The sequence below is a fragment of the Pseudorca crassidens genome, chromosome 15, assembly GCF_039906515.1.
Source record: "Pseudorca crassidens isolate mPseCra1 chromosome 15, mPseCra1.hap1, whole genome shotgun sequence".
NCBI lineage: Eukaryota > Metazoa > Chordata > Mammalia > Artiodactyla > Delphinidae > Pseudorca > Pseudorca crassidens.
This window is the reverse complement of record NC_090310.1, coordinates 63,019,240-63,042,619: the sequence shown is the minus strand read 5'-3', so window position 1 is coordinate 63,042,619 and position 23,380 is coordinate 63,019,240. Positions and strand designations below refer to the sequence as shown.

Here is a 23,380-nt window from a genome sequence, read left to right as displayed (position 1 = left end):
ATTCCAACCCTCATGGATGGAACTGTGGGGTTCAAGACCTCAGAAGAAGAAGTAATTGCAGATGCAGTGGAAACAGCAAGAGAACTAGAATTAGAAGTGGAGCCTAGGGCTTCCCTGGTGGCGCAGTGGCTGGGAGTCCGCCTGCCGATGCAGGGGACGCGGGTTCGTGCCCCGGTCCAGGAGGATCCCACGTGCCGCGGAGAGGCTGGGCCCATAAGCCATGGCCGCTGGGCCTGCGCGTCCGGAGCCTGTGCTCTGCAGCGGGAGAGGCCGCAGCAGTGAGAGGCCCGCGTAACGCGCAAAAAAAAAAAAAAAAAAAAAAAAGAAGTGGAGCCTAAAGATGGGACTGAATTGCTGCCATCTCATGATAAAACTTCAACGGATAAGGAGTTATTTCTTACAGATAGGCAAAGAAAGTGGTTTCTTGAGATGGAATCTGCTCCTGGTGAAGATTTGTGAAGATAGTTGAAATGAAAACATAGGATTTAGAGTATTACGTAAACTTGGTTGATAAAGCAGAGGCAGGGTTTGAGAGGACTGACTCCAATTTTGAACGAAATTCTGCTGTGGGTAAAATGCTATCAAACAGCATTGCATGTTTACAGAGAAATTGTCCATGAAAGGAAGAGTCAATTGATTTGGCAAATTTCACTGCTGTCTTATTTTAAGAAATCGCCACAGCCACCCCAACCTACAGCAACCAACACCCTGATCAGTCAGCAGCATCGACACTGAGGTGAGACGCTCCACCAGCAAAAAGATTAGGACTTGCTGAAGGCTCAGATGATGGTTAGCATTTTTAGCACTAAAGTATTTTTAAATTAAGGTATTTTTTTAGACATACTGCTACTGCACACTTAATAGACTGCAGTATAGTATAAGCATAAGTTTTATATGCACTGGGAAACCAAAAAATTTGTTTGACTTCCTTTACTGTGATAATCACTTTATTGTGATGGTCTGGAACTGAGCCCGCAATATCTCTGAGGTATGTCTGTATGTGCTCTTACTTGTGTAATAAGTAAAAAAATTTTTTTGATATATGGCATGATATTCAAATGAACAAAAAGTAGTAAATGAGTATTGTAGACAATTTTTTAAAAATCCAGAAAGACTGAACAAAAAATATAAAACTCAGAAACATTCATAGATTAAAAAATAAATCAGAAAGATACAGAAAATGATTTATATACTTAATAATACCGCTGTTTTGACATATTTCCTTCAGTCCTTTATGTATGTACATGTGCATATGTATATATAATTTTTAACAATAAAATACTGTATTTACTGTGTAACAATACTTTGTTATTTTAAGCTGATGTATGATCATGAGCATTTCCTTATGTCAATAAACACTCTCTACAATTACTATTTTAATGTTTGTACAATTTTTCATTGTATGGCTGTACCATAATATAACCAATCCATTATTATGGAATATCAGGCAATTTCCAGTTTATTTAAATGATAAGAAAGGCTGCAATAAATATTTCTAGACCAAATTTTCTTTTTTTAGACCAAATTTTTGTGGTTTTAATGCTTTCCTTAGGAAAATTCTAGAAGATAGTGTATCAAAACAAGTTAACTAGGACTTCCCCGGTGGTCCAGTGGTTAAGACTCTGCTTCCACTGCAGGGGGTGCGGGTTCGATACTTGGTTGAGGAACTAAGATCCCACAGGCCGCACCAACAGTTAAAAGTGCAGCCACATGTTAAAAACAAAACAAACAAACAAGTTAACTATTTGGCAGTTCATGATATGTGCTGCCAATTAATAACTTTTCAGAAATCTCCTAGTTTACACTTGCACGGGTGGCATGAAAAGGTGCTTATCTCACATTAACCCTGCCGGCAATTAGTACTATGTGTACGAATCTGTGCTAATTTGAAGGTCCAAAACTGTCTTCTCATGACTGTTGGACACTGCACGTTGGGGGCTTATCCCTGAGGTAAAAACAGTTTTTCACATGTTTACTGGCCATGTATGGTTCCTTGTCTGTAAATTTTTTGTTCATTATCACATTAGGGATTTTAGTGGTTTTTTTTTTTAGAGATTTTATACCAGTTCTTTTAACTATCATCTTTTAAAAAATTTGTTGCATATATTGTTTTGCCACTTCACTTTTCTGTTGTTTACATATCTTAACATGCAGGATTAAGGTAAAATTAATCCAGTTTTCTTTCTGTGATTTCTTCCATTGTTTTTATGCTTAGAAATTAGAAAGCCTTATCCCCATCACTTTGGGTCATTAAACATTTTGTTTTCCTTTTCAATATTTGGTTTACGCTATGAATGATAACACACACACACACACACACACACACACACGCACACGCGCACACACACACACACACACACACACACACACACACAGGCACGTGCGTGCATGTGCGCGTCCTGGTCTGGTAGGCCCAGAGCCCCACTGCTAGACTGCCCTCCCTCTGCAAGTCCATCCCTCCCCAGCCATGACCTCGTACAATGTCATCCTCCTTATTATAGTTGGCGATGTCCTTCCGGAGGGTCCGAATGATAATCATACTCAGGATGCCTGAAACAAACAGGGGCGGGAAGAAGAGGAGTGTCAGCACGGCCATCTGAGTCTTCTGTGCTGCTTGCCCTCCGGGCACACGTGGCTTCCTCTAGTGGGAACTGGCTATGCAGCCACCTCAGGTTCTCTCCTGGGCATAGCTCCACCCCAGCTACAGGGCAGGGGAAACAGAGGGTCACCCCCCAAGAGGGGAAGAATGAGCTGCTGGGATGGGCGGAGGCAGTCACAGGACACCGCTTGTATTCCAGGGAGAACAGCATCCCAGCTCCTCCAGGGCTTGGTCCTTCCAGCCTCTCCAGCCTCACCTCCTCCCAGGCTCGCCTCTCACTTGCCTCTGGTTATTTGTTGCTTTTAGTTATCAGGTCACAGCCCCATCTCTCTCTCACCTGCGTGCCTGTAACCCAGGCTGTTCCCTTTACCCGAATGCCCCACTCTGTCCTGACTCCTACTCACACGTCAAAACATCTTCTCTTCTCAACACCCCAAACAGCTCAGAGGCACCCCCGTTTGTACTTGCACAGCACCCTGTTTACCTATCTAGGCAGCACAGCGTAGTGGTTAAGACAATGGGTTGTAGGACCTTGAGCTAACTTAACACTTTTTGGCTTAGCTCACGGGGCTGCGAGGATGGGGATGCATTTAAGTGTTTATTAGCACAGCAGCTGGCCCCTGGGTAAATGTTTAATAAAGACAGCATTATCTTTACTTCTCCTGATACTGAAACGATCAGTTTCATTCTACCCCTGACAACCACCCTCACCCTGCTCAATGCCCTCTTGCCATCTGGCTTCTCACCAAGCCTGTCTCACTGCAGGGCCGTGACCCTTGCTGGAACCGTCTTTCCCTAGGTCTCTGAATGGTGGCTCCTCATTCAGAGAGGTCTTCTCTAAAGCAGCCTTCACCCTCTCCTCAACAGCCATGCATATGCTTCACAGCACTTAGCACTATCTGGAACCCTACTACTTCTGTGCTTTTCTGTCTCTCTCCTGCCACCAGAATACAGACCGTGAGGGCAGAGACTGGGTTGGGCTTGCTCAACACCATATCCAGCACGCGGCATGGGGCCCGAACAGGATGAGCAATGCCGAAACACTGTTGAATGAGTCAGTGAAGGCGTGCGTGAAGAGGCGGCGCAGCCTTCCCCTAGGGAGCTCTCCGGAGTAGAGGGTGAATCTTGTTTACCTCTGTGTACTGATGCCTTGCACAGAGCCCTAATGTCTGTTTTTGACCTATGCTTGGCTCCAAGAACACCCTAGAAGTCTCCTGGGAGTGATGTGACACCTCAGCCCCTCATCCCTCACCCCCTGTCCTCTCCACCCTCCAACCCATAGCTCTCTCACCTGACAGGAAGAAGACCACCACGACGGAGTTAATGATAGAAAACCAGTGGATCTGTACATCACTCATGGTCAGGTAAGTGTCCCAGCGAGAGGCCCATTTGATGTCACTCTCCTGGTGGTGGGAGGAAGCACTTGAGAGTCAGGCCTCCACCTTGATAACTGCTGCTTGGACCAGAGCCCTCCTCCCCTGCCGTGGGCTCCAGCCCCTTCTCACCTCCCAGTGCACAGAGTAGGTGAAGTACAGCTGATTCGCCTTGGTGGGGTCAATTTCTTGGGGCGAGGAGTTGGTACCCTCAGGCAGGGTGCATGAGCTCTTCTCGTCTGTTTTGAGGTCTGTGAGAGACAGAGACTCAGTCTGTTCCTGCAAGGGCTGGTGCCACTACCCAGGGTCTGTTCTGCGGGTGCCCTCAGAGGCAGCGTGCTGCGGAGCAGTGGCTGGGAGAACAGCTGGCAACTAGAGCTTTAAAACTGTGCTCCCTTGGGTGGGGTGGGGAGGGTGGGAGGGAGCCCCAAGAGGGAGGGATATAGGTATATATAGAGCTGATTCACTTTGTTGCACAGCAGAAATAAACACAGCATTTTAAAGCAATTATAATCTAATAAAGATGAAAAAACAAAAACAAAAAAGAAACAAAAAACTGTGCTTCCCACAGCCCTGACTTTCCAAAGGGCCTTAGGGGCTGCAGAGAGGTGTATGTGGGGAGGGGTCTGAGTCCCTATTTAGTCAAACGAATTCTTCCTTCAATCAATTCAAGCATTCATTTGCTCATTCAATCAGTCCCATTCAACAGGCAAAAACAACACTGACTCACTCTCTCATACGTTCGCTCACTCATTTAGTCCCCAGAGTCCTGGCACTTTAGTAATTCAATCACTCTGATGCTTCCTTCCTTCATTTACACATTTGTTCATCCTGCTGTCTGTCCATTCATTCAACCAACATACAATAAATAAGCACCTACTATGTGCCAGGTACTGTGCTGGAGAGAAAGTGGTGAGAAAAGGAGACAGGGTCTCTAACTTCGAAGGGCCAGTGGGGGAGCAGCTGCTGTCAAACACTCACACAGTAAATGTCAAGCTGTAACCATGACACAGACGGGAGGAGAGGCAGTATGATGCCCCGAAAGTGCAGGGTCTATGTTTTACATAAGACTTCTGCGTATGACTTTGTTTGACTATGAGGTTCCACAGCTTAAAAAAGCTCCAGAAACTCACCACCACTGTGGACAAAAGGCCAGGCATGCGAAATGGAAGTCGCCCTGTGGTGAGCTAGCGCTGCCAGGCAAGGTGAGGCCGACCAGATCCCGTCAGGCCCACAGGGCTGCGCCTGGGCGCTCAAATTCCTGCACAGCTGTTGACCCGGGGCCAATCACTCACACAGAGGAGCGGAAACACTGAAAGCTGCTGCCCAGCAGCTCCGTCGGTACCCCTGCCCCTTGTGCTTCATCCCTTTGCTCTTGAGCTGGCTGCTTCTTGTGATGGCCCAGCAAAGCCCCAAACTGCTGTTTGGTCTTGGCCAAGTCACTGACCTCTCTGAGCCTCTGGTTCCTATCATAATCAGCACATTACCTCCCAGGGTGGCTGGTAAGGTGCTGTGCCAGGCCAGGAGACACCCTGTCAGCTCTCCCATTGCCCCCCATCTTCTCTAATGGGAATGTAGTGACTCTACCTTGGCTGGGCCCATATGCCACACTGGGGCCTATCAGCCATTTCAGGAATCAAGGGTGCAAAGACCCTGGGTGTGAAGCCCAGGCCCGTCCAGCCCTGCCCCTCTGGTCACACCTCCCCACTCACCCTCCAGCCTGATGCTCTGGGGAATCACCTCGAAGCGGACGACGCGGTATGTGTGCTCCTGGTCCTCTTCCAGGTCCTCCCGGTGGTAGTAAAGGATGAACGAGAGGTGATTGTGCAGGTAGATCTAAAACAGCGCAACAAAGAGAACAAAATAGCTAGGAGCCAAGAAACCACCAGAAAAATCACACAGGGTGACCAGCCAGGTATTAGGTCCCTTCCCTCATCTAGCAGACCCAACTGTACCAGTGTTCCAAAAACACTGCTCTTATAGCAACCCGCTACTCATGAACCCTCCAGGGCTCTCTGGGGCTTACTAGGTACAAGTTCAGACCCCTTAGGCTGGTATTCAAGGCCTTCTGTCACCCTAACATACCCAGCTGCCGTCACCCTCCCAGACATGTTAGTTCGCCTGGTCTCCCTGGGTCCCTCCCTGCCCCGTGAACAGTCCCCACCCTGAACTCTGTTCACGGCATTCACTTAACTAGAATGCTGTCCCAACTTCACTCAGCTCAAGCTTACCTATTTTTCAAGGCCCACCTCCTCCGTGACAACCTGCCTGCACATTAGCTCCCTCTGAACTCTTCTGGCCCTGACCGTCAAAGCACTGGCACGGTCAGGATTGGGACTTAAGATCCAGGATCTTACACTGTCAGTTCTCTTCCCAGTTATGAAAAAAGCCCCTGGAGGACAGGGACTGTGCCTCAAAAGAAATGCTTTTGTTCTTTATTCCCTAAGTAATATGTGTTCAGTTTAGAAAATGACAAATATAAGAGAATCACTGTTACAATCAATGCCATTAGCATATTTCTCAGTGGCTGTGCTATAAAGTGCTTACACAGATTATCTGATTTACTCTGCATGACAACCCCAAAAGGCAGGTATGGCTGTAACACACATTTTACAGATAAGGGACCCAAGGCTTAGAGAGGTGAGAGAGGTAGGCTTAAGGTCACTCACCAACTAGTAAGTGGTGACGGCAGGATTCAAAACCCAGGGAACCTGCATGCTCTTGACCACTGCTGAGCTCTCTCTCTTACATACTGATGAAGTTCCAGACTTCCTTTTTTTTTTTTTGCGGGGGGGGGGGCGGTGGTTAATCTTATAATCCATATAATCATATATTTATGTGGAATCTGAGTTTTTAGGCACTGTGCCTTCCACCTCCTGTGTAGCATCCGCCAGAGCCGGGCCCACAGCACTCAGACATCTGACAGGCCATGGCCAGGGGCACCAGGGGGAACTTGTCTTGGCCATCCCCACCTTTCCTAAGCCTAGAGCTACATGTTTCCCCCTCCTCTGTGGCCCCAAGTGCTCGTGACTTTGGGGAGTAGCTCCCCCAGCCCTCTGAGCACATCAAGACACTCTACCTTGTTGACATCCGTGAAGCCGAGCCGGTAGCCGTGTTCAAACTGCACGTCCTTCTCCTTCTTCTTGTCATCGCCGTCGCGGTTGGAGTAGAGTTCCAGTCGGGTGGCCACGGGCAGGTTGTCTGCAATGCTGGAAACCCAAGGCCCCGCTCAGTCCCTCAGATCGCCTCTCCCTCAGTGCCCTCCCCTATGGGAACTCGAGGCTGGCAGGGAGCAGAGGACAACTCACAGGTGGACATAGTAGTCCTCTGAGATCCGCTCGGCCACGAGCCGGCTCTGTTCCACGGTCAGGGTCACTGGCTTGTTGGACTGGCTGCACAGAACCTCACACTTCTTTTCACTGTTCATGAGAACCTGGAAAGGGGTGTTGACAATCCGGTCCCCTCTCAGCACCTCTCCTGCCATAAGAGAGACAGATGGAGCTCAGAGCTTCAGCCCTGAGGTTGCTGAGGTCAGCAGAGACACAGGGCCCACCTGCAGGGCCTTCAGCAGTCCTGCAGCCTGGCACTCAATGCATTACCCTGCCTGTTCAGGCCAGGCTTGCCCACCTGACGCCCCCATGTTGTCCCTCCTCTCCCTTTGTGCTCTAGCACCACCAGACTCTTCAGAGCACATCAAACATGCCACGTCATTCCGTGCCTCTGGGCCACATGTCGTTTCCTTTGCCTGGAGTGCCATTCCCTGCCCCGTGTTCCTGGGAAACTCTTCCTCACCCTTCAAGCTCAGCTTCTATTCCACTCTCCGGGAAGCCCTTCCTGACCGCCTTAGGACTGAGTTTGTGACTCCCTCCTCGGATTGCCCTCTGCACAGAGGCAGCATCGTACAGTGGTGAAGAGAGGGCTACTGAACCCTGGCTCTGCCACTGACTAGCTTAGCAGTCTTGGTAAGTACCTTAAGCTCAATGAGCCTCAATTTCCTCATCTGTAAAATGGGGATAATAGTACGCATCTCACAGGGTTACAGTGAGAAATAAAGTACCAGGCATAGAGTGGGAAGACAACAAATACTATTTTTATTACCAGCATCACTTCTGCACCTTTTCATATGTCAGTGATGTGACTTTGCACAATATGTTGATAGGTTAAGTTTCTGCCCTCATACCTCATTACGAGCTCTTTAAGGGCAGATAATGTTTCCTCTTTATTTCTGCATCTTCAGATCCTGGTTCAGGGAGGAAGGGAGGTAGGGTAAAATCCAGCACCTGAGATTTTCAGCCAAAACATCTTTTTAACTTAACAAACTGGCACACCCCTTGCATGCCTACTGCCTCAGAGAAACCTGCTGCCAGACGTTCCAAGAGCAGGCACCGAGCAGTCAGGGCCTGTCAACTAAACCCAATGGTGCTTTCCTTCTGAGCCATTCTAACACTTCTACTGGGATGAGGTGGAACTGGGGCAAGCTGAAGGAGACCTACCAAAGCCCACAGGCGGCACTAATGCCCACATACGCCTGGTCTAACAGCTGCCTACCAGTGTGGACCCGCTTGATGTGGGACTCTTGGCCTAGTCATTCATTCGTTCATTCATTCATTCCTTCCCAAACATCCACTAGATATTGGTTATGTGCTGGGCTCTGAAGAAATAATGTTGAACAGACATACGGAGCTTATGGTCTAGTGGGAAGACAGACTGATTAATCAGGATAACGAGAAGGTATAGTACAATATGAGGAACTTGCTCTAGGTGTGGGGGAGTAGGTCTAGGACAGCTTCTCTGAGGAAGTAATGCTTGAAGTGAGCTCTAAAGGAAGAGAGCCTTAACTAGGCAAAGAGATAGGGGAAGACTATTCTAGACAGAAGGAAATAGCACGCACAAAGGCCCCCTGCCTGGTTGGGGGGCGGGGGGAAGGCAGGGGGATGACGCGGTAAATGTAAGAGGCCTGTGCGGCTGCAGTGCACATGGCAAGGGTGACTTGAGGCACGCTGGAGAGACGGGCTAGAGCTGGACTTCAGGGGGCCTGTGGGCCAACGGGAAGTTTGATCTCTATCGAGAGAGCCACAAAAACCAATAAAGGGTTTCTAACAGGAGCGGCAGAAGACATTATCCAATTCTGGTTACAGATCACTCTGGCTGTTTTGTGAAGAAAATATCGAAGATGCACGGAACTGGCCGGGGGCGATGGCAGTCAGCTATGCAAGTGGGCGGTGATGGTGGCTGGATTAGAGGGTATAGTGAGGGCGGAAACAAGTACACAGACTCAGGAGCTACTGAGGAGGTGAAATCTAGGGGGGCTGGTGCTGGCTGACAAAGGGTGAGTGAGGAGCGGTGCATATCAGGAAGGCTATGGGGCTTCTACAACCAAGTTCCAGTTGGGGGGAAAATGGGAAAAACAGCAAATTTAGACTGAAGGCATTTTTTCAGTTTGCATATGTCAAGTGGCTATGTCAAGCAGGCAGTCAGATATCCAAGTCTGAGGGTCAGAGGAAAGGTCAGGGCTATAGATAGAAGCTGTGAGTTGTTGGGATACAGATGGTAAGTGGCAGGGCCACTAGCTTTACCACAGTGGGGAGAACCACTCAGCTGTGCAAAGTAGCACTCTGACAAGAGTGGATGAGGCCGCTCAGGATGGGGGGAGGGTGAAAAGGCGCCTGGATGAAGGTCTCTACACCTCTCCCCCGCTTTCCCCCTCTTTTAGAAGGCTAGTTATGCAGGTGAGTCTGCAAAACCCAGGGAGGGACTGGCCAGTGGGAGGCCAAGAACACCAATGAGATATCTGCATGGTCCACTGCTGAAATGATCTGGGTCATCCTCTGCCATTTTACATATGACAATGCTGAGAACCAGACCCAGATAGTGACTAGCCTATGACAGTGACTGTGGTAGTGCTAAGCCCCTGGGCTCTTTCCTCTACACCACGCCTTACCACTCACTTCTTTTCAGGAAGGTCAATAAGGAATTCACTTGAGGAAAGGAAGAACATACAGAGAGAGGAACAGGGCTGAAGATCAAGTAAGGTGGGTATCACTTCTTGATATTTAGAAATTATTGATACATTTAAACCAAGAAAGAGGACACACTGGCCTGGAACAGCTCAGTTCTAATACAGAAGTATTCATTTTAATTTTTAAAGCTGGGAGCACACAGCCAGCCACACTAGACGAGCAACACGCTGAGTGGACCCTCTAAACGAGTCTGATGTCATACTCCAGTACAGCTGCCGCAGACATGCCCCCACCCCCCCGCCACGATATGAATCTCCACCAACATGATAATCGGGAGCACAGCCCTTGGACAGCCCAAATGAACCTTTCTGGAAAAGGCAGTCTGGACAACAGAAAGAATTCTGTTTTTAGAGTTAAAAAACCTGGGTTAAGATCTCAATTTCTCTACCCATTGACCATGTGACCACAAGCAAGTTTTTCAAACCTCTGAAGCTGCTGTGCCCTCTACTATGGCATGGGGGCCATCATACCTGGCTTTGCTGAGTTACAGTCGGAACCAAGTAAGACAGTGCGCAGAGTGTACTGCTTAAGGCTATGGACCCTGAAGCCAGAGTTCCTGGGCTCTGCCACCAACTCGGCGAGTGACCTGTAGCAAGTGACTTCACCTCCTGTGCCTCGCTTCTGTTATCTGTGATAAGGGGATAGTAAGAGTAGCTACCTCAGAGGGCTGTTGTGAGAATTAACTAAGGTAAGCACAGACGTGCTTAGAACAATGCCTGGCTCACTGTTAGAGCCCTTTAAGTATTAACAGTGATGATGATGAGGACGTAGAGTACAAGGCTTGCGACCCAAAAGGCATTCAATCAAGGCTGTTTCTGCTCCACTCAGGGAGGACAAAAACTTTTACTGAATGACAACTATGTGTCAGACACTGGGTCAGAAGTGGCAGAGAGAGACACATGGAAGACATGATCCCGCTGCTCAAAGAGCCCCTAGGCCACAGAGGGAGGCACTACACAAAGCTGGAATGAGATACAGTGTGGCAGGATAACTTCTGTACATGGAAGTTTCCATTTCTATGAGGCAGGAACATTCCCCAGCTTCACGGAGGTTAAGGTCACGCAGTATCACACTGAGGTGTGCCCAAGTGCTCAGCCTTGGGCTGTAGATGAATCCGCACCAGCTCACAGGGGGAGGGAGGAGCTGCTGTGAGGGGTCTGGAGGACACAGCAGGTCAGGCTTCCCAGCAGTGGCAAGGTGGCCGGAGCACGGCATGGTGTGGAGAGAAAAGAAGGATAAGCGGCAGGCAGCAAGAGCAGCCCAGGCCCCGAGACCGACCTCCGTCCAACTGTACAAGGCGAGACTTCGCGACTGGCGGTGCTGCCTGCTTTTGGTCGAGGCCTGCCCCAGCTGGTCTGGGACATCCAATACCTGGCAGTAGGTACACCTGTTGGCTAGGGGTTCTGGAAACATCTGAGCCATGGGTAGCCCTGATGGAGAAGGCAGCCCTTTCAGGGGACTGCTCAAGAGCCAGTTCTCTCCTTTCCCCTCCCTAAGCTATAAGAGAACAGGAAAGTCTCTTAAGTTCCTTGAAGTCAGGGAGGGCATAGTTCTAAGTTTTTATCTCCAGGACTTAACACTGAGATGGCAGAGTAAGTACTAATAACCATGTCCTCAATAGAGGCCACCAAATGCCTTTTCCTTTCAGCCTGAAATTCCACCAAATGAAGAATTATTTGAATTAAAATAAAATGGCTGCTATTTATGAACACATATGCCAGACACTGCACTGGGTGCTTCCCACATTATTTGAGGCAAGGCCTGCACAGCTTAGCAAGAACTATGGTGATGTCCCTGATTCCATTAGGGCCAGAGATAATCACTCATTCTTTTAATTAAAAGCAGAGCAGGTTACAGAAGCCACAAGAAACAGAAGGGGCTATCTAGAAATCAAGGAGAGCCAGTCGGAGCAGTAGCCAAGGGCTCCAGCTCTGAAGCCTGACTACATGGATTCCAAGCCCAGTTTAGCCATTAATTAACAGTATAACCAGAGGCAAATCACTTACCCTGTAAAATGGGAATCAACACCACAACTACCTCCTTCGGGATGCTATGAGGATTAAATAAACTAATCTGTATATAAACTATGTAGAATGGTGTCCAGCACACGGTAGGTGCTATATAAGGGTTAACTGCTATTAACATTATGAAGAGATCCGGGTTCCTCTTTGGGATAGCGTGACAGCAGTGTGAGAGAAGAACTTACCCAGATTCTCTGCCTTGTAGGTTATTTTGCTGGGCTGGCAGAAGGGCAGTGAGTAGTATTCATAAGGCAGCTGGGTGCGAGAGCTGGTGAGCTTCACAGCCTAGTGGAAGAAGGGAGGCCATTATTCTTCAACCCAGAAATCAAGATGACTGTTTCAGTAATCCTCCCTGGTACCCACTCATCTTTAGTATACTCGGCATTATTACCTACTAAGCAAACTAACCGCAGCAGACACAACTCTGGTATACTATACAATTATTTCACAGTTCACTAGTTTTAGATTACATTATAGATTTTGTTTAAAATCACAACCAAATCCAATATATACCCAGAGTCCTTAACATGCTGACATCCTTTGACCCTATAATTTCACTTCTGGGTATCTTTCCTAAGGAAATAACTCCAAATAAGGGAAAAAACTTCAGGAACAAAGAGCTCACTCCTCATTCCTAACCACAGTGGTCTTCTGCCTCTAGTTCCTTGAGCCTGACCAGTGCTCTCCTGCTTCAGGCTTTGAACCTGCTCCTCTCTGCCCGACTCTCTGACTCCTTCTCACATTTGGTCTCAGCTTAAATCCCCTCACCTTCGAGTCCTTTCCTTATCATCTTATCAAAGGAATTCCCTCATCTTCTGTATTTCAACACTTCTAGTTATCTTTGTAGCATGTCTGATAAAATGTAATTATTTTATGTTTTTGTTTTCTTTTTCCAGAGAAATCAGCCTCCCCTACTAGAATTTAAGATTAAACTCCATGAGGGCAAGGACCATATGTGTCTTGCTTACCTATGTAACCACCGTGCCTAGAGATCTAGGTACATAGTAGGTGCTCGATAAATGTTTGCACAATGAAAAAAGAGAAAAAAATGGAAAAACAGCTAAAAGCTCCGTAATGGGAAATTGGTCAATAAACCACAATAAATTCGTTCAATTAAATATTATGCAACCATTAAAGATGAAGTTTAAGAAGACCATGAAGAAGAACATTTAGGAAGTGATGCAAGCACACAGAATGCAGCTCTGGAAACAGTGACAGCCACAGACAACTCCCCAAAACATGGATAAAATAGAACCAGTCAAAATGTTGCAAAAAAAAAAAAATTAATTAATCAATTAATTATTTTAAAGTTTTTTTTGATGTGGACCATTTTTAAAGTCCTTATTGCTATTGTTACAATATTGCTTCTGGTTTGTTTTGGTTTTCTGGCTGCGAGGCATATGGGATCTTAGCTCCCCGACCAGGGATTGAACCCACAACCCCCTGCATTTGAAGGCGAAGTCTTAACCACTGGACGGCCAGGGAAGTCCCAAATTATAATTTAAATGCAACTAAAATTATCTTTGCTATTTAAAAACTATTAACCATTCCTCATACACCATCTGAAAGTATAAATAGTTTTTAGAATCCAGATCCACAATCCTTACTTAAAATTCTTGCTTTGGAATTAGGATTTTTAATTTAATTTTAAAAGATTTAAAATTTAATTTAATTTAATGACTGTTTCAGTAATCCTCTCTGGTACCCACTCATCTTTAGTATACTCGGCATTATTACATTAATAATTATTACATTACATTACATTATTACATTAATTTATAAATTAATTTAATTTAATTTAAAAATTTTTCCAATTTTAAAAGAGCAATGTGGTATATTATAAAACCATGGGTTTTATAACACCCCCCAGCTGGGTCTGGAGCAGTACCCCACATTCAATGACAAGGAAATGCAAAAATATTCATACTAAGTGGGAAAAATAAAGTTAATAAACAGTTCAGGTCAGGTCTCGCCTACAATGAGTTTAGAAAAACTCTAAGTTTCAGAGCTTTTTAGATGTTGAATTGAAGGACGGGGGACCTCTATTAAGCATTTCATGAACTGCTTGAGGCGAAATGACCAAAAAGTTATTATCTGTTATAACAGCCTGTTATTCTGTGTTTCTTAGCATTCTCTCCTTCTGGACAATCAAAAAAGAAGCCACATTACAAAGAAACTGAGTCTCACCTTTATGTCCCCTCCCGCCCTCTCCCTTCCCACCCAAGGTGTAGTTCTCACATGCCCAGCTTGGCAGGACTGAAGCCAGAGCCACCCTGTCCTCCCCATGCCACAAGCTTTGCTCTGGAGGGGGCTTCTGGCAGAGGCACTGGGAGGAAGGGTACCGCGGCGGTTAAGAGCCGGGCTCTGAACTAACCCTATGTCTCCCTCACAATGTGACCTTGGACAAGCAGGTTCACTTCCTCGGGCCTCAGTTTCCGTAACTGTAAAATGTTCAGTAAATCTCTAAAACATACAGTATCTGCCTCAGAGGGCTCTTAGGGGGCATCTTGAGCTAAGCCATGCATAATGTCCGGAATGTAAATAATCCTCAATAAAGGTGACTTTAATTATTGTTCCCGAAAGTTACAAGTCTGACTTCTAAGGAAGAGGGATGCTCACAGTAATGCAACACATGGAATGGTGCATTTGCTTGTTACTACTACATGGTTCTAAATGCAGACACTTTCTAATAGTCATTGATCATATGTATTTATCCACCCTGCCAGGCTATGTACTAGGAGCTGGTGACACAGCAGTAACCGAGAAAGATAATATCCCAGCCCTTGTAGAACTTGATTCGTGGTAGTTTTCGTTTTTCCACAAATGTATTATATTTTTAACCTCTAAACTGGTTAACTCCCCCTGGATAATGAAAAGTTGCTTGCATCTAATGCCCCAAATAAGCATGACATGTAGCAATTTATAATTTTGCAAATGCCCAAAATGTGGTGGCAAACAAAGGCACATGTACATGACAGCATGTCAGGTGGATGGCCCTTTGTGATTTTCTGGGCTTCTGTTCCCCCTTTTGAACACTGTGATGCTTAGGACAGGATAAAAACTTTATTTTCACACAATCTCACTGCTTTGCTTTTGCACAGACCAGTAAAGATGTGGTTCCCATCAACAAGAAATGTACATTTTAGGAGCAGAATTTATTTTCATTGCTTTATAAGTTTTGCTAGACCTTTGTACAGAATCACTAAGGATTTGAAGGACTACTTAAAAACTTCAACTCTACGTTATTTTGCCTATGGGGGACCAATGTGGTAGTCAAGAAGCTGGGGGTTTACTGAAGTGTGAGAATGCCGAGTACCCTACACTGTAAACACTGCACAGAAAAAAAAGACTAAGAAAAATAACCCAAAGTATTAAGAGTGGTTATATTTGGGTGATGGTAGAGAGGAGTCCCTATAGCTGGGAGCTCTGGAACAAGGTCACACCCCTTGTCTGGTGGCCAGTCCTCTCGCCTCAATGTGGGAGAACTCTGCAGCCGGCCACTCCAGTTCCGGAGCCTTCCATAGGACTCTGTTTATCACAGCTTAATATCTCCCTCTGCCCAGTCCTGCTTCCAGGACTGGGCGCCTAGTCAATACATCTCTTGCTCCAAATCTCCACCTTAGAGTTTGTTTCCTGGGAAATGAGATCCAAGAAGATCCACCACCAACCCTCAGCCGTGTTTAGGGCTCTGAAAATGCCACCAAGAGTCCGAGACATTAGCCAAGGTGCCAGCCTGCCCACTGCCCCGATCAACCACATTTTAAAGGACTCTCCCATAACCCTGTCACAGGTGACTGGCCCACAGGTGGGCATCTAGGCTGACAAGGTGAGGTGGCCCAGGTGGCTGTTCTTCTGGACTCTGATTTAGGACAATGCTTTCAAATCCGAATCACTCATGTACCAACTTGCTCTATCTACTTACCATTTATTCTGCTATTTTCTATATGATTCATTTTTAGGTAAATACCTTTATTTAAGAAGCAAACATTTTGGGCTTCCCTGGTGGCGCAGTGGTTGAGAGTCCGTCTACCGATGCAGGGGACGCGGGTTCGTGCCCCGGTCCGGGAAGATCCCACATGCCGCGGAGCGGCTGGGCCCATGAGCCATGGCCGCTGAGCCTGCACGTCCGGAGCCTGTGCTCCACAACGGGAGAGGCCACAAGAGTGAGAGGCCCGCGTACCGCAAAAAAAAAAAGAAAAAAAAAAAAAGAAGCAAACATTTTAACACTATTAAAAATGGAAACCCAACAATGACAGCCATGGAATCATGAGTTGAAGTAATGGCTATATTTTCTAGTATAATTAAAAGAAAACAGCTATTAAAATAAAACATACGTGTCAGCCACTTAAAATCATCTCATATACCACCACTCAGATATGCAGTGCACCGTTTGGAAATACTGAACTGGAGAATCCTGGCAGAAGCTAAAATTGAAAAAAAAGGCCATAATAATCATGCGTATACATAGATGATATGAGTTATGCAGAGAAAGCCGGTAACATAGAGGAGGATGGAGAGAGGCAGAGATGTCACAGAGAAGGAGGCAGGTTGAGAGAGATGGAGACACAGAAAGAGGTGGGCACAGAAGCGAGTGAAAGTGAGAGAGAAACAAAGACACAGGAAGAACCAGAAACAGAGACAGAGCCAAAGAGAAAGAGAGAGAGAGACAGAGAGAGAGAATGCACTCATACAGGGGGAGATGCAGAGACAGCCAGAGGCAGAGAGAGAGGAGAGGCGGCGGGGCCAGAGGGACACACCACTTCTGCCCCAGCCATGCGCAGTGAATCCTCTTCCTCCCAGGCTGAGCAGCACTGGTCTGGGTTCTCTGCAACCACAGGAGGGACGTGACCAACTCGCAACAGTCCTCTGGCCAGGCTGCCCAGCAACTGGGCAACAGTTGGCTCCCACAGACCAGGAACGCACTTACCTTGATTTCTACAGGGTCGTTCTGGTGGAAGTTGATTGGTGCGACCCCAGGAACGTAGAAGGCCCCGGTATCACACGTGAGAGAGAGAAGCAGCAGGGACCACGGCAACCAATCCTGCTTGGAAGAAGAGAGGTGGCAGTCGGAATGGGGGAAAGAGGTGAACAGCCCTCTGGGGCACCGTCACATCTGCTTTAACTGACGCAGTCTCATCCCCACTCTGAGAAGCCTGAGGCCCCCCAAAGGCTACCCTCTAAATGCCCCCAAGGGTGCTATGAGGCACTGATCCTGCACTTCCAGAAATGAGCCCCAAACTGAGCGCAGTAACTGACAGCAGGGCAAAAGGGCAGACTAATACAGGAGCCACGGCTCCCCACTCTTCGAGCAATGTCCCTTTCATCATGTCACATGTATCACTGTCCTGTAGGGCCAGCAGGAAACAAAGCTCCACAGTGTCCCATTAATTCCCATTTCTCCACGTAGCAACGGGCTTGCTTTGTCAGGAAGCTCCAATGGTACCAATACATTTTCCTACAAACCGCCTCCAAAATTGTCCTGACCCCGCCGCCTCCCATCCTCTGCCTCCTCAGCTCCGTTCACGCCGGCCTTCGTGTCTCCTGACAGCAAGTCCTTCTCCACCCCCTCAGGGCCATCACCTTCACTGCTCCCTCCGTCAGAATGCCCTTCCCACAGGTGCCTGCCTGGCTCACCCCCTTATTTCATTCAGGTCTCTCTCAGATGTCACTTCCTCAGAGAAGCCTCCGCCGACTAGCCCGTCTAAATGGCCTCCTCAGGGCTCCTATCACCCATTCTCCAACCCCTTACTCCACTTCTCTTCATGGACTCAGCTAATTGGCATGGGCATATGTATCTGTTTCCTTGTGTATTATCTGTCCCCCTTCATTCGAATGTAATCTGTGTGGGAGCAGGGACTGTGTCCCCAGTGCTTGGCACCTGGGAATCAAAGGCAAGAAAGGTCAATTACCCACCTCAAGAAGTACCCCATCAAAGCATCTCTGTCCCTCCATTAATATGCTTCACCCCCTCAAGGTACTAGAAGAGCTTCTTTCCCTCTGCCTGTCTTGAACAAGGAACTTTGTCGTCCACACACCTGGATCACGAACTCAATTGCGCGGCTGCATCTGCCTTCTCTCTCCACCCCTTTTACCGCTGTGGCATTTCAGACCCTCATTTACTCCCATCGGACACTGGCCACAGCCCCCTGATTACCCTGTCCCCGCATCCTTCAAGTCACCATCACCACCATACACACACACACTCTCTCTCTCTCTCTCTCTCTCTCTCTCTCTCTCTCAGACGATTCTTTCTGGAACTCAGTGTTACAGGGAATCGGAATCACTCAGGGGGCTTGCCAAAAATGTAGACTCATCTGTGTTTTTACCAGGAGCACAAGTTGAGGAAAACTGGCTTTCAAAGTTTAAGGTTCTGAGGTTGTGCACTAGTTTAGATACAAAGCCTGGTCAAACTCTTAAAAGCAATATATTCATAGAGTGCTTTCCTCTGATCTGCTGTGATGTTTATAAGTATCTGTCAGCTGATGTGCATTATGAAATATGAAATAATAGTCTGACCCCAACAAAAACAGTGAAAAATGGCTAAGACAGTTTTATTGAATCTGGTAATCACCAAGTCAGCAGAATTAGGGGTGAAAGCAAGATCTTTAAAAGAAGTGACAAGACAAAAAGGTGGAAAAATGTCTCATGGGGTAGGATTCTGTATAGGAAGTCAGTATGCTCCCCGCCTCTGTCATTTTTTTAAACTTTTTATTTTTAAATAAATTTAGATTTACAGAATATACTATGAGAGTTCCCATATACTCTTCACCCACTTTCCTCTAATGTTAACATATTACATAACCATGCGTAAGAGAGGCTTTTAAAAAAATAACTAGGTTAAAAAAGTTTTGAAAAAGCAAAACATATACAGTAAATATTTGCGAAGACTATGGGAAAACCCGAACAAACTTTTTGGCCAATCCAGTAACTCAAACAGTACAAATGGGTATAACCATGAAAAATAAATCTTCCTCCCTCTTCAGCTCCCCACAGACAACTGCTAGCACCAGTTCCTTGAAAATCCCTCTGGAGATGTTCCATGCACATACAAAGAGAAGCCTTTAGTAGCATGGGTTTGCCTTGATACAGCAACAACAAACAGAGTTTTATTCTTTCTTTCTGTGAGAGAAAGCCTACTGACTGTGGGCTGGTTACAGCTTCTGATTTCCTCTCCATCAAGTGGAGGATTTCCTCCACTTGACCAGTCATCAGAAGATTCTAGCCCTCTCTCTTCGCTAGGCCTCACTGGGCAGTCCTTAGATTGAGTGCTTTGTGTGAGAGAAATAAATCCTGTCCTTTGTTTTCCTCAAATTCCTCTTTGAACCTGAATTCCAGTTAACTAAATGCAAGGAAGACAAACCCTGTACTACTGACGTCAAATGTCAGCCAAAAGTCATTTAAAAATAATAACCCAACTCTAAATTTTTGAAAAATGATACAGAAAACAGACAATCCTCACACATAGATACTATCAACAAATCACAAATCAATTTATCTTACAGGAAGGATCAACAGATGAAAAATGGCAAAGAATTATTTCCACAACATGCTAGAATTTTTGAATAATATAAGTTGGCAACCAAAAGCAATTCAGAAGTTCAGTTTAGAATTAATGACTATACCAAGATGATACTGTTAGTTTTAGATATTAAAATGTCACTGTTTCGATATTTTCATATGGCTGGAGGGATTATAAACTGAAACATTTCTGGAGGGCAATTTGACGCTATCAAAATCCTCCCCCCAAAAAAGTCCCCCAGAAGTGCATACTCTTTGACCCTGCAATTCTACTTCTAGACATGTTAAGAAAAATATGACAAATATGCCAAGATGTACATAAAAGGATGTTCACCACAGGGTTATTTAAAATAGTGAAATAGTTCACAACTTACAATAGTAAAATGTCCAATATTAGTGGAATGGGTTAAATTATGGTGTAACCACTTATCCTTTTATGTAGTCATTAAACATGATGATATACTTCTTGAGTAGGAGTATTCAAGCTTTAGATTTATGTAGAAAAAGCAGGGGATAGAACCCTGCTCCGCAAGGTATGCCCCTCTTTTTTAAAGTTATGTTTGAGAAAATGAGGTGATGTTTTCCTTTTTTGCATATCTGTATTTTCCAGTTTTTCTTTGGGGATTATACGTATTTATACCACTTAAGAAAAATAATAAAATAAATTAGGCAAAAGAAAACATCACTGTTCTGAATGCCTAGGTTAGAGCAATTCTAGCTTGGTATGGAATGAACTCTACCTGCTGGCCCCAAGATGCCTTTCCATCAGCACCTCCCACCTTTTCTTTCTAAGCCTTCAGGAAGACCCCAAGTTTGTCTCTGCCCTTGGCAAGCAGACTTGCCCAGGTGAGGCTGCCTTCAAGGCCTTTGCTCAGGCTGTTTCTGACACTTGCCCTTACCTAATTCAAGTCCTACCTACACTTGGAGGTCCAGTTGAAATGTTGCTTCCTTCAAGAACCCCTCAGACCCCCACAGGAGGAATTATCCTCTTTCTTCTTTATTTTTCAAGGCAGTTGGCAAATATCTCTATGATGACACTAGAGGCAAGAAATTTGAAACTACCCAACACCCAAATGAACTTTCACATCTATACATGTTCAAAGACTGCTGCTTAAGTTATCTGACAAGTATTTAAATCTGTACTTGTTTAAGGCCCTACTATAGCACTTTTCATGTTGTATTATGGTTTAAGTAGCTGCCATCTCTCCACCTGCACTAATCACTTGTCTGGCTTTGGTGATGTGAGTACTCAACAAATCCTTATCGAACAGGCTAACAATAAGCATCAACTAACCTCTGATCTATAAAAATGTAAAATCATACATTCGCATACAGGTTGAATACTATGGTTCTTAATCTTTGCTATATCCACTTGATAGCTGATTTTCTTCAAATCCTCAAATTTAAGGAGTTCTTGACACCTCCCACCTTTCCAGCTGTCCAAGGACCTACTGTGAGAATCCCTGAGACATCTATTACCTCTATACCCTATCTGTACATCTAGGATACTGGTTCTCAACCCTGATGCACATTAGAATAACTTGGGGAGTAAATGGATTAAATTCCCAATCAAAAGACATAGAGTGGCTGAATTGATAAAAAAACAAAATCCAGTGATATGCCACCTGCGAGAGACACATCTAAAGACACACACAATGAAATTGAAAGGATAGAAAAAGATGTTCCATGTAAACAATAACCAGAAGAAAGCAGGAGTAGCTATACTTATATCAGACAAAATAGACTTTCAGTCAAAAGCTGTGCCTAGAGAGCTTCCCTGGTGGCGCAGTGGTTGAGAGTCTGCCTGCCGAGGCAGGGGACACGGGTTCACGCCCTGGTCCGGGAAGATCCCACATGCCGCGGAGCGGCTGGGCCCGTGAGCCATGGCTGCTGAGCCTGCGCGTCCGGAGCCTGTGCTCCGCAAGGGGAGAGGCCACAACAGTGAGAGCCCTGTGTACCGCCAAAAAAAAAAAAAAAGCTGTGCCTAGAGACAAAGAAGGTCATTATATGATGACAAAAGGGTCAATTCAATAGGAAGATAAAATAATTATAAATATATATGCACCCAACATCAGAGCACCTAAATATATAAAGCAAATATTGACAGATCTGAAGGGAGAAATTGACAGCAATGCAATAATACTAGGGGACTTTAATATCCCAATTACAATACTGGATAGAACATCCAGATAGAAAACTGTTAAACAGCTGACTTGAACAACACTACAGACCAAATGGACCTATATATATAGACATATATAGAACCTTCCACCCAACAGCAGAAGAATGCACATCTACTCAGGTGCACATGAAACATTCCCCAGGACAGACCACATGTTAGGTCACAAAACAAGTCTTAACAAATTTGAAAAGAGTGAAATCATTCCCTGTATATTTTCTGACCACAAAGGAATGAAACTAGAACTCAATGACAGCAGAAAATGGGAAAACCTGCAAATAGGTGAAAACTAAACAACACCCTCTTAGATCAAAGAGGAAGTTGAACAAGAATTTTAAAGGTACCTTAAACAAAAGAAAAAAAAATGCCAAAATTTACGAAATGCAACAAAAGCAGTACTAAGAAGGAAGTTTAGAGTGATAAATGCCTACATTAAAAAAAAAACAAACCCTCAAACAAACAACCCAACTTTACATCTCAAGGGACCAGAAAAAGAACAAACTAAGCCCAAGTTAGGAGAAGTAAGGAAATAATAAGATTAGAGCAGAAATAAATTGAAAAGAGAATGTGAAAAAATAGGAAAAAAAAACCCAGAACTGTGTTGGTTTTTTGAAAATACTGACAAGCCCTTAGCAACACTAAGGAGAAAAAGACTCAAATAAATAAAATGAGAAATAAAAGAGGAGACATTACAACAGATGCCTAAGAAACAAAAAGGATCATAAGGGTCTATTGTGAACAATTATAGGTCAACAAATTGAATAAAAGAGACTGAATCAGTAATCAAAAACCTCCCAACAAAGAAAAGTCTAGGACTAGATGGCTTTAAAGGTAAATTCTAACAAACATTCAAAGAAGAGTTAATACCAATCCTTAAACTCTTCCAGAAATACAAGAGGGGACACTTCCAAACTCATTTTATGAGGCCAGCATCACCTGATACCAAAATCAGACAAAGATACCACAAGAAAAGAAAACTATAGGCTAATATCCCTGATGAACACAGATGCAAAAATCCCCAATAAAATACCAGCAAATTGAATTTAACATCTTGCTAAAAGGAGCATACACCAAGATCAAGTGGGATTTATCCCTGGGATACAAGGATGGTTCAACAAATGCAAATCAATCAATGTGATAAACTACATTAACAAAACGAAAGAAAAAATCACATAATCTTTTCAATAGACACAGAAAGAACATTTAACAAAGTTCAACATCCATTCATGGACTTCCCTGGTGGAGCAGTGATTAAGAATCCACCTGCCAATGCAGGGAACACGGGTTTGAGCCCTGGTCCAGGAAGATCCCACATGCCACGGAGCAACTAAGCCCGTGTGCCACAACTCCTGAGCCTGTGTTCTATAGCCCACGAGCCACAACTACTGAGCCCACGCTCCACGACTACTGAAGCCTGCACTCCTAAAGCCCGTGCTCCACAACAAGAGAAGCAGCTGCTATGAGAAGCCCGCACACTGCAGTGCAGAGTATCCCCTGCCCGCCACAACTAGAGAAAGCCTGCGCACAACGAAGACCCAATGCAGGCAAAAAAAAAAAAAAAAAAAAAAAAATCCATTCATGATTTAAATTCTCAAAAAAAAAGTATAAAAGGAACTTACCTCAATGCAATAAAGGCCACGAATGAAAAGCCCACAGTTAACATCATTATT

The 23,380-nt window shown here is 45.4% G+C and overlaps 1 protein-coding gene across 1 annotated transcript in view; it reads right to left on the bottom strand.

Moving 5' to 3' along the window:
• TM9SF4 (transmembrane 9 superfamily member 4) overlaps positions 1-23,380 on the bottom strand; it is a 56,761-nt gene that overhangs the window by 16,060 nt on the left and 17,321 nt on the right. The window contains exons 2-9 of the mRNA XM_067707801.1: positions 16,941-17,054; positions 12,199-12,298; positions 7,281-7,449; positions 7,052-7,181; positions 5,685-5,808; positions 4,105-4,223; positions 3,891-4,002; positions 2,480-2,550 (exon numbers count right to left, since the gene is read on the bottom strand). Coding sequence (XP_067563902.1) covers positions 2,480-2,550; positions 3,891-4,002; positions 4,105-4,223; positions 5,685-5,808; positions 7,052-7,181; positions 7,281-7,449; positions 12,199-12,298; positions 16,941-17,054 — 939 coding nt within the window. The remainder of the gene's footprint in view (positions 1-2,479; positions 2,551-3,890; positions 4,003-4,104; positions 4,224-5,684; positions 5,809-7,051; positions 7,182-7,280; positions 7,450-12,198; positions 12,299-16,940; positions 17,055-23,380) is intronic.